The sequence below is a fragment of the Garra rufa genome, chromosome 20 (assembly GCF_049309525.1).
Source record: "Garra rufa chromosome 20, GarRuf1.0, whole genome shotgun sequence".
Taxonomy (NCBI): Eukaryota; Metazoa; Chordata; class Actinopteri; order Cypriniformes; family Cyprinidae; genus Garra; species Garra rufa.
The window spans coordinates 15,041,263-15,052,773 of NC_133380.1; the positions used below are offsets into that span (position 1 = coordinate 15,041,263).

Sequence of the window (11,511 nt, forward strand, 5' to 3'; positions counted from 1 at the left end):
ATGATTAAAATAAATGAGCTTTGTCTCAAAAACAAGTCTGTATGCATGGCACTGACTGATAGTTCAGTTTATATTTGGTATTTTGAAGTATAAACTAGATGCTCCGAGACTCACAAATGAAATGTGTAGCGGATTGATATACAGATTTGCTATGAACGACAAAGAATATCAGGTAAAGCCTGACTGATAAATGCAGTGATTGAGGCTGTTCACACTGAACATGTTTTTACATTCCACTGCGCTACTTTTAGATTGTTTTTTCTATAGGTGCATCCCAATTTTCATACTTATGGCCTATGCTGTTTTGTAGTGCTCATCCAAAATGTTTATTCTTCCCAACATTCCAGGATTTTTCTCCATATAGTGGACTTCAATTGTGGCCAACGGTTTGAAAGTCCAAATTGCCGTTTCAATGCAGTTTTAAAGGGCTCTACACAATCTCACCCGAGGAGTAAGGGTCTTATCTAGCGAAACAACTGGTCATTTTCTTAAAACAATGAAAATGTATAAACTTTTTAACCTCAAATGCTCATCCTGATCTTACAAATACATAGTCAAGTTGGAAAGATCACGTGTGACATAGGTGGAAGTACTGACCCAGTGTTTACAAAGTGAATGTGCAAAGAAAGTCAAATACTCTGTACTAAAAAAAACAGTCATTTCACCAGATAAGACCCTTATTCCTCGGCTGGGATCTTGTAGAGCCCTTTGAAGCTGCATTGAAACTACAATTTAGACCTTCAAACCATTAGCCAGCATTGAAGTCCACTATATGGAGAATGTTTTCCTCAAAAACCTCAAAAAGAAAGACATGAACATCTTGGATGATATGTGGATGAGTAAAATATCAAGAAAACTATTCTGAAAGTGAACTTCTCCTTTAATTAACTGAAAAACGAAGTGTGGAATGTTAGACACTTCATGCACTCAACTGTCGAAGCTTTAATTACAAAGGGGAGGAGCTATCAGACTCCAATAATGAATAACAAAATAACCTTATAAAATTCATACACGGTTGAGTACATACATAAGTACATAGTGTAAAAGTGCATAAAGTGCGTCATTTGGAGCGCAACTTAGGTAAACGCCCTAGACGGATGTTTTTGTCCATCTTTTGTGAGTGTTTTGTGTCTTGCACGTTGCAAAAACACAGTGTGAAGTTAACATTTTGATTAAAAAACAAATTTTAAAGCCGTTTTATTCCAATTACACTGCCTGTGTTTCATGATAGTGTGTGGTTCTGAATTCAGTACTTGTTTCTTTTTTCTTTCTCCTGCATTTTTTAAACAAGCAAGCTGAGGTAATTATTTTTTGTAATTATTGCAATAACTTAATACAATGTTCAATCTAAATATTTTGTGCTGTAAATTAATAAAAAATGTATTGATTGCACATTTTTTCTGAAATTAATCATGATTAATTGTGATAGGTGAGTATCACTGAGTATCACCGATACTGATGTTTCCAGTAAACTGTTCTTTTTTTTCCTAATATTTAACCATTGACTATAGCCATTCAACAATACAGTATAATTGATAACTATCACTTTTAACATTTATTAGACTTTAAAAAAAAATTAAATAAACTTAAAACAATCTTCACATAAACCCATTATTTACCAGTGCCCTTCAGCAGATAGGAAATATACAGAAATTGAATAAAGTTTTATTGGTCATCTTTCAATCTAAACTGGCTTTTCAGATGTTGTTTTTTGTTCTTAAACTAATTGAGATCATATAAATATAAATATTGCTCTGATTGCAACTAAAATGCAATTCCATAGTGCCAAAGGTTTTTTAGCTCACTACTTCTTCAAAAGAGTAACTTAACTTTAGTTGAACTGTTTTAAGTTCTGAGAAGCACGTTTTTGACAAGCTACCATTTTATAGTTGCTTCCCAACACTGTGTTTGTTTCTTGATGGAAAAATCAGGTCACTGATTCAGCCTTGCTACCGAACTGATATCAATTTGTACAAGCACTACTATCAAACCCTGACAACCCTACAATTTATAGGGAGCTGGCTTTGTGTACAATCTAATTCTTAAATCCCAGTTTGCAAGCCAGCCAGCTGACATCTATGTCCTGAATGTGCTCATAACAGATGGATTTATGAGATTAACTAGACTACTGTTTGTCACTCACTGACAGGCCTGCATATGATTCATTTAGAGAAAACACATACATCCTCTTTTGTTATCGAAGGGGAGGTCAACATGTAAACGACAGGCTGTATTCGACCACCAGGTCTTAATAGGTTACTTAGTAACCTATTAACAATAATCACACTTTATATAGCTTGACCTGATGTACATCTGAATTAACTCAATGCAATCACTTTCCATGCAAAGCCACTCTTCTGAGACTGTCTATTTGAGGCTGAAAATGAGAGCGCTGATAGTCATCCTCTTCCTGACCAGCTTCTTTCAAATCTCACAATGTGTGCAGGTTACGGTAAGTCAAAATTGGTCCATTCTCACAGGATTGAACTGGGAGTTTGTTTGGGGAAAGGTATTACTAGCTTGATTTTGGAACTGCAATCTCAAAGCTGATAAATATCCCTTTTGGTTTTGGAGAGAAATGTGACCCAGATATGTTCTTCACAGGTTAGATCCATCTGAGCATACCTTAGATAATTAAGCTGAAGATTTCTCTGTGGATATCAATGGAACTTGACATTGATGAAAAAAATTATTTGATCTCTTTTCAACTTGATGTGGTTTGGTATATAATTCAGATTCAGACTTTTCATATCAATCGATGTAAATGGTGGCTAATGGTAGCTCTTCACTCTCAGTACTCCTTCAAAAGAGGCCCTGGCTATTTGCAATGTAATCATCTTAGGAGGTTTGCATCCAAATGTCTGTCAGTTTAATTGTGTAGTAAAAAAATTCTCTCTGTTTATGACTGGTTTATGGCAGACCCATGTGGAAAACAATTCCTTTACAGTGTGGAGTAATAATTCCCATCTTGGCTTCTTATTGGATGTCTCTTTTATAGGACAGTGGGTACAGTTTCTCCCTGGAGGCAGTGAAGACCCTGAAAAAGCTTATGGAGACTGACACGAGTACAAACGCGCAACAGACCTACGGCAATGCAGAGTCCCCGTGTGCCGACCCTGACCTGCCAGGAGAGTTCAGAGAGCTGTGCGAAAAAGATGATGCTGACGAAGTCTTCCAACGTCTGGGTTGGTGTACTGTATAATCATTGATAAATTATAAATGTCTTGATACTTTAATATAATACTATAATATATGTGATGCAATCTGGGAAAACCCGTTGGATGTCACTCTGCAACGTTTTCAGGAAATTTGAAAAATAGGTCAAATGTCAGTTGTTGTTTTTTTCAAAATGAGGTTTTCATCAAATCATCTTGTCTGTCATCTCTGAAAATATCTTGGCAAAATTCACTTGTTTTGTACAGGAAATTAGTGATTTATTGCAGCAAGCAGAAATGACTGTGGACAAAATAAAAACAGTTTTTGAAAGGGCTGGATTCCAGATTTCATATGGTATAAAAACCTAAAAACGGTAAAATTTCACTATGTGTTGGGATTTCGTAGATTGCATCACATACATTTGAAAAGGGTTTTTTTTTTTTTAAAGAATTTTTTTTGCTTAACAATAGTGCATTAAATTGATCAAATGTGACAGTAAAGACATTACGACTTTTTTCAAATAAATACTGTTCTTTTGAACTTTCTATTCATGAAATAGGGACCTATGATTTATGGCAGAATCGTGGAATCCAGTCATAAAAAAATTATTTACTGTATAATAGAAAACTAATAGAAAATGCTGAACTTGGTAAAAACTGAATTTGAGGGGGGAAATAATTTCATAGGGCCTTAATTGTAAAGTTGTAAAGTTTAAGAAAAGTTCAGAAAAATTAAAACAGAAAAAAGTTCATCTTAAAATTGACCCTGGACCACAAAACCAGTATTTAGTAGCACAGGTATATTTGTAGCAATAGCCAAAAATACATTGTATGGGTCAAAATTATTGATTTTTCTTTTATGCCAAAATCATTAGAATATTAAGTAAAGTTAATGTTCCATGAAGATATTTTGTAAATGTCCTACTGTAAATATATCAAAACTTAATTTTTGATTAGTAAAATGCATTGCTAAGAACTTAATTTGGACAACTTTAAAGGCGATTTTCTACATATTTTGATTTTCTTTTCTTTTTCTTTATTTTGCACCCTCATATTCCAGACATATTACCCTTATGACTGGCTTTGGGGTCCAGGGTCACAAATGGAAAAAACTGAATTTGGAAAAAAATAAATAAATAAAGGACCAAATCAGCATATTAGAAAGATTTCTGAAGGATCATGTGACAATGAAGACTGGAGCAATGGCTGCTGAAAATTCAACGTTTCCATCACAGAAATAAATGACTTTTTAAAATATATTAAAATAGATTTTTTTTGTCACACGAGTAGACATGAGAAATGTCTGTATATCGACTCTGCTGTGATTTGGCTGTAGGTAATTACAGAGTGCCAATATATAGCCATCGCAAGTTTACAAGTGTGATATTGTGTTTATACAACAGTTTGACGGCACAAGTGTGTAAATACGTACAAAAATAACAAAGGAGTGTCTTTAAAAGCCCTCTTTTGTGCAGAACTACTTCCTTCCGCCATGGATTCAAATCTAAAGTTGACAGTTTAACAGCTGAGCCTAAGCCTCTGTTACTAATTCCAAAACGTCACTTTAGAACTAGTAACAAAGGAATGTTAAGTTGCTTCATTGAAAGCTTATTGTATTACTGTAGTAAAAGCTCACTTTATTATGTAGAGTATTATGAGAGCAAGATGAACTGGGTAATCATGATTACCTGCATCTGATACAGCATTTATTCTGCAGGTCGGTCTCGTATTCACAATAAACTTTAGTTCAAATATCTGCTGAGGCAAGCATTATCTTTGTCGTAACGCTAATATCCTTTCATCTGTTAAGGGTGATTTTGCTGCTCAGTGAATTTGTTCGCTTGTTGCGTCAAGCTGTTGTTGAAACTAAAAAGAACTTACATTTATAGCTTCAACTTTTTAATGTAAAAGTCTTCACTGCTGACTTATAAAAACAGCCTCTTGTCGCCATCTAATGGCAGAACAATGTAACTAAAATCCCCATCATGAACCCGCACCGCTTCTCAATACTAAACACTATTATTAAATACTATTATTTATACAAAATATAATGTATTGAATAATAATATATATTTTAAACAAAGTTTCCAATGTAAATTCATTCTCTTTAAACTTTTTTTTTTTTGGCGTTTTTGCTTTTATTTTGATAGGACAGATCATAATTGACAGGAAGCGAAATGGGAAAGAGATAGGGGGCAGGGTCGGGAAAGGTCCTCGAGTTAGGATTCGAACACGGGATGCCCGGAGTGCAAGAATAATAATATTTAATAAAAAAAAACAACAACAGCTATCATAAAAGTTGCTAGGCAATTCAGTCAAAAGTGCAAAGGCAACGCTCTGATATACAAAAATAAACAATGAGATTTTGCCAAAACTATTTGCTCTGGAACAAATAATAATTGAATGAGACCAAAGCCTGCCCATTCGATTTAAAGGTTGTATCAGCGATTTCTAGCCTGAAACATAAAGTGTCAATTTCAGCTGACCTTTCATCACGATCCGCTCGCTGCCTGCCCCATAAATTGTCTGTGAAAAAAACGCGTCTCTCTGGTCAGCCTAGGGTCCGAGATATGCCAAAAAAAACAATCGGCACTACCAACCTTTCCACAGATAAACAAACAGTGTTCCAACCAATCAGCGTCAGGGGTTTGGTGTTGTGGACTTTCGCTCCGCCTCCCTCACATCCCTGCACCAGTAGGAAAGTCCACAACACCAAACCCCTGACGCTGATTGGTTGGAACACTGTTTGTTTATCTGTGGAAAGGTTGGTAGTGCCGATTGTTTTTTTGGCATATCTCGGACCCTAGGCTGACCAGAGAGACGCGGTTTTTTCACAGACAATTTATGGGGCAGGCAGCGAGCGGATCGTGAAGAAAGGTCAGCTGAAATTGACACTTTATGTTTTAGGCTAGAAATCGCTGATACAACCTTTAACCAAAACTAATATCTCATGTGTAACCACTACAGAGACAACAGAGTCAGTGGTAAATTCCAGAAGATGTGACTGAGGTGAGGCGCTCCCAGGCAGGTTCATGAGCACCGAACGGCCACTGATGACCTGTATTTCTTCACCGAAAATGACGCCAATTTTTTTTAAATAGACATTATCTTTAACAACAAACCGCATATTTGAACTATAAAGAAGTGCATTCTCGCCTGAAAACCTCTTAAAACTACATTCCGTGACACAAAACAGTAATATAAAATGATACTGGATTTGGGTGTCCGCCATGACACTCGCTGTAAGAAGTACCACAAACTGAGTGATACGATTACAAATGGTGAAATGTTTGTATATCTCACTTCTTTATATAATTCTATATGTAATACACTTGAGTCTGTGACAAACGGTTTAGGACTTAGGAGTGTTTTCGTACTTACGATTGCTATAGTGCCCCCTATTGGCTGATTAGGTGATACCATTTCAACATGTCACCAAATTAAGACATATCATTTGGCCAAGTTTCATGTATCTCGGCCTTTCGTTCTCAGTTTTATATAATAATAATAATAACAAGGTTTAGGCACTTTAGGCTAAAAAAAACAAAACAACAAAAACATGTTTTTGTCCACAAAATGGTGTAGTTACAGCATGTACCAGCAGGTGGTATTCTAAACCAAACACTGAAATGCTTGTTTTTCTCTTTGACGGGTTCAAAAGGACAGCATGAATTTGTGGAAGTAAAAGCGTGGAAGTGTGTTCCTTTGGTCAGTGGAACAGTTAACGTGATTTGTCAAAGGCATGTATGACGCACACACAGAAATCTTTTAAAAGGAACACGGTTGCACTTCCATTTTTTTCCCAACTGTTTCATAAAGCTGCATTAAAGGGCAGCCTGATTTTCCCGTCAGTCTCCCAGGCACTCATTTCCTTTCTCCACCGGTGACAGGCAGACAGCAGCAGAGGGGTGTAATCACCTTTACTGCGATACTGCAGCTGCCATTACAACACTGGCAGTGGGCCTGATCAAAAAAACTCATGGCTGATAATATTTTTCTAGTCATGCACTTTCTCACCCCCCTTTGACTTTTAGGAAAAATGACATTTAAAACACGCTGAATTTTCAGCAACCATTACTCCAGTCTTCAGTGTGATATGATCCTTTTTTCATTCTAATATGCTGGTTTGCTGTTTAAGAAACATTTCTCCTTATCATTGTTGAAACAGTTTAACCGCAAACATTTGTCATCAAATAGGTTCATAATCAAATTATTTGAGCTATTATGCTAGCTCTATACTCTTGTATGACAGCAAATTGTCTTTATGTAAATTTTTACGTCTCCTAAGGAATATAATGAAATAAAACTCCATTAAGAGTCTTGAGCTTTGAAAGAGCAACCTCTAAGCAGTAAAAGTGTACTTTAGGGAGGCAGATCTTGAGATCTTGTCGTATGCGTAATTGTCTCTTTATAAACATAGGCCCTCTCTGTAATGGGCCATATCTTTTATAGCCATCTTAAACACTAAACTGTTTATTTGCTGAATGTGAGAGCACTCCAGAAGTTTTCAGACTAGATGAGTCACGTTATTATCTGCAAACATAATACAGGGTCATTAGACGGAGGAGACTGACCTTTTTAACACTCTGTCAACAGTGAAAACCATCAGCCCTATAGACCCCTGTGAGATCTGCGCCAACGTGGCCTGCACTGGCTGTTAGAGTGGACGCACTCCCAGCATCCCAGAGTTCATTTCTACATCAGTGCCATCATAATCTATTTATAGAGCAGCGAGTTTGGGGTAAAAATATTACAGGGTAAAAGACATGCTGCTTTCTTCATTTTTACACAACAATGAGCAAAATATGTATTTAAGGGTGTTTCATAAAATGTTTGTCACACATAGTACAGATCTTGTTTTAAACAGAAACTGAATTTGGTTTTAGATGGAGATACTGCCACCTAGTGAATCTACAAACAACTTACACTACCAGTCAAAAGTTTTTGAACACTAAGATTTTTAATGTTTTGAGTCTCTTCTGCTCACCAAGCCTGCATTTATTTGACCCAAAGTACGGCAAAAAGAGTAAAATTTTGAAATAGTAAAAATATTTAAAATAATTTTCTATTTGTGTATATTAAAAAAATGTAATTTATTCCCTTGATTTCAAAGCTGAATTTTTAGCATCATTACTTCAGTCACACAATCCTTCAGAAATCATTCTAATATGCTGATATGCTGTTCAAGAAACATTTTTTATTAATAATAATAATTATAATACATTTTATTTATAGGCGCCTTTCTTGACACTCAAGGTCACCATATGAAACAATCACAATATTAAGTACGAAAAAAAAATACAATAAAGACGATAAAATACAATATTATTATTATTATCATCAGTATTTAAAACAGTTGAGTACATTTTTTCAAAGATCCAAAAATGATCATTTATCTGAAATAAAAAGCTTTTGTAACATTATACCTTTCAAAAGTTTGGAGTCAGTATATTTTTTGTAAAAATTATAGAAATTAATCATTTTATTTAGCAAGGATGCTTTAAATTGATAATAAAGACATTTATAATGGTTATAATATAATAATAATAATAATAATAATAATAATAATAATAATAATAATAATAATAATAATAATAAATGTTGGTTGAGCAGCAAATCAGAATATTAGAATGATGTCTGAAGGATCATGTGACTGGAGTAATGATGCTAAATATTCTGCTTTGAAATCAAAGGAATAAATTACATTTTAAAATATATTCAAATAGAAAACTGTTAAAATATTTTATAATTTTACTTTTTGCTGTACTTGCAGGCTTGCTAAGTAGAAGAGACTTATTTAAATAAAAGCACAAACTCCTGACTATATATTGTCAAGGGCAATAAAAATAAGAACAGAATTGGTCTACGAATGATACATATTTATACATATTTTTGTTATTGTTGTTTACTATTTTTTTGTGCATTTGTTATTTGCTGATTAAATTAAATTAAATTAAGAATATAAAGGTATACATTTCTAAAAAAAGTGTTCTGGAACAGTTGGAATAGTTTCACAATTTCATATCCCTTTGAAGTTTATATTCATACTTTAAAATGACAATCATCTTTAAAACCCAAGTTTATATAATTGTATCTGCTTTGTAAACATTTTAACAGCTTGTTACTAAAATATCTGAATAACAAAATATTGAACATTTAATATGACCTATGTCCATTTAATTTAAACAACGATCAATCTTATGTTTGTAATATTACCAATGCATTTACCTTTCTCTTACACTAGAGGACAGCACTGCCTCAAATAATATTTTGGTCCTTTATTGGCGTCCAGCACTGGTGAATATTAAAAGCAGGTGTCACTATGGGAATTTATGGTACATTTCCTTCTGGCAAGTACTTTTTTTTTTTGCATATAGCTTGGTTGGACAGTGTCAAATCTGTATACGCTAAGTGTGTTCTTGCAGAACAGATGTACTATATTTGTTTTTCCATCTCATGATCTCAGTGTTTATTGAACCACATTTGCATAAACAGCCTGCACCACACAATTCATAATGCACTAATAGGAAACATGCCCAAAAACACATCGCAAAGAATACTTGTGAAGAATGAGCATGTGTTTGTTCAAAGAGTCCAAAAATAGATGTATTGACTATGAGAGTACGTATCGACAGCCTATCAATCTATGCAATGTACTGTACATTCTCAGTCTCACATTGCAAGCATGTTTCCTGTCCAAAAGCATTGAGCCTTTTTTTCTTCACAAGCACAAAAATGAATGTGAATCAGACAATCCCACATAGAATACTAACAGCTAAAGCGTTGTTTTGAGAGCTGGTTATGTAAGGATATCAAAGTGATATTTACGTAGGGAGCAGAAACTGGCCAGTCATTTTTTTGATTTGGTTTCCATATTCAACAGATTCTCTCCCTCTGTGATCATAAAGAAAAAGTCTGTGCAATCCTTCTTCATTATCTGAGGCTCTTTGAGATTTCTAGACTGCACTACACAAAAAAAAACTAAATAAAAGAGTGTACTTAGGAATTACTTGAAACGATTTTCACTCAGAAGTTGGCAATTAACACACTGAATTAAACATTAAATGTCCAAGTAAAAGACTGAAATTTCTTGTAAAATGTACTCCAGTAATCTTTGAGATATACAGTGTATGGCAAGCCGTAGCCTAAAATGTACTATGCGTTACTCATCATAATTGCATTTTTGCTAGTAACAATTTAATTAGAGAGCTCTATAGTTCAATTCCCACTAGTTACAATGCCAATTATAGAGCTCTCTAAATCAATTCTTGCTAGTAACAATTCCAATTAGAGAGCTCTCTAGTTCAGTTCTTATAGTAACAATTCCAAATAGAGAGCTCTACAAATAAATTTTTACTAGTAATATGTCTCCATTGACTTCCATTCATTTTTAATTACAATACTAATAGAGACTGCTAGTAAGAATTACAATTAGAGAGCTCTACAATTGAATTTTTACTAGTAACAATTACAATTAGCTCTCTAAATCAATTTTTACTAGTAATAATTCCAATTAAAGAGCTCTCTAATTCAATTGTTACTAGTAAGAACTGAATTAGAGCGCTCTTTAATTCAATTACAGAGCTCTGCAATTAAACATATCTTTAATGTGTTTTTTTACTAGTAAAAATTTTATTGTAGAGCTCTGTAATTACATTTTTATTAGTAATAATTAAATTAGAGAGCTCTTTAATCGGAATTGTTACTAGTAAAAACTGAATTAGAGAGCTCTCTAATTGTAATTCTTACTAGTAATAATTCATACTTGGCCTCATGTCACCTCCTTTCCTTTCCTTTCAATTGTAGAACTCTAATTAAAAATGAAGATGGAGATATATGACTAGTAAAAATTGAATTATAGAGCTCTCTAATTGAATTGTTACTAGTAAAAATGCAGTTACGACTAGTAACGCTTAGCATATTTTAGGCTAAAACGGCTTGCCATAAGCCATACTACAACAGAATTTTTGCTAGTAACAATTACAATTAGAGAGCTCTCTAAATCAATTTTTACTAGTAATAATTCCAATTAAAGAGCTCTGTAATTTAATTGTTAGTAAGAACTGAATTAGAGAGCTCTTTAATTAAATTACAGAGCTGTGCAATTAAACATATCTTTAATGTGTTTTTTTCATGTAAACATTTAATTATAGAGCTCTGTAATTGCATTTTTACTAGTAATAATTAAAATAGAGAGCTCTTTAATTGGAATTATTACTAGTAAAAACTGATTTAGAGAGCTCTCTAATTGAAACTCTTACTAGTAAGAATTCAATTGTAGAGCTGTCTAATTGTAATTCTTACCAGTAATAATTTAACTGTAGAGCTCTGTAATTAAAAATGAATGGAAGTCAAT

The 11,511-nt window shown here is 33.8% G+C and overlaps 1 protein-coding gene across 1 annotated transcript; it reads left to right on the forward strand.

The window, feature by feature from the left end:
- Positions 1–2,338: 2,338 nt before the first annotated feature.
- On the forward strand, positions 2,339–9,996 carry LOC141294224 (guanylate cyclase activator 2B). Its single transcript, XM_073826305.1, has 3 exons — positions 2,339–2,452; positions 2,999–3,185; positions 7,752–9,996. Exons 1-3 carry the CDS (start codon positions 2,342–2,344, stop codon positions 7,814–7,816), a joined length of 363 nt encoding a protein of 120 aa, XP_073682406.1. The 5' UTR covers positions 2,339–2,341; the 3' UTR covers positions 7,817–9,996.
- The last annotated feature ends 1,515 nt before the right edge of the window (positions 9,997–11,511 follow it).

What these genes read in the sequence shown, in the direction of transcription:
- LOC141294224 (XM_073826305.1), top strand. Translation starts at nt 2,342, where the DNA reads ATGCAAAGCCACTCTTCTGAGACTGTCTATTTGAGGCTGAAAATGAGA. An exon ending in CACAATGTGTGCAGGTTACG is followed by an intron (nt 2,453 to 2,998) that starts GTAAGTCAAAAT and finishes TCTCTTTTATAG; the next exon opens with GACAGTGGGTACAGTTTCTC. An exon ending in CGAAGTCTTCCAACGTCTGG is followed by an intron (nt 3,186 to 7,751) that starts GTTGGTGTACTG and finishes CTCTGTCAACAG; the next exon opens with TGAAAACCATCAGCCCTATA.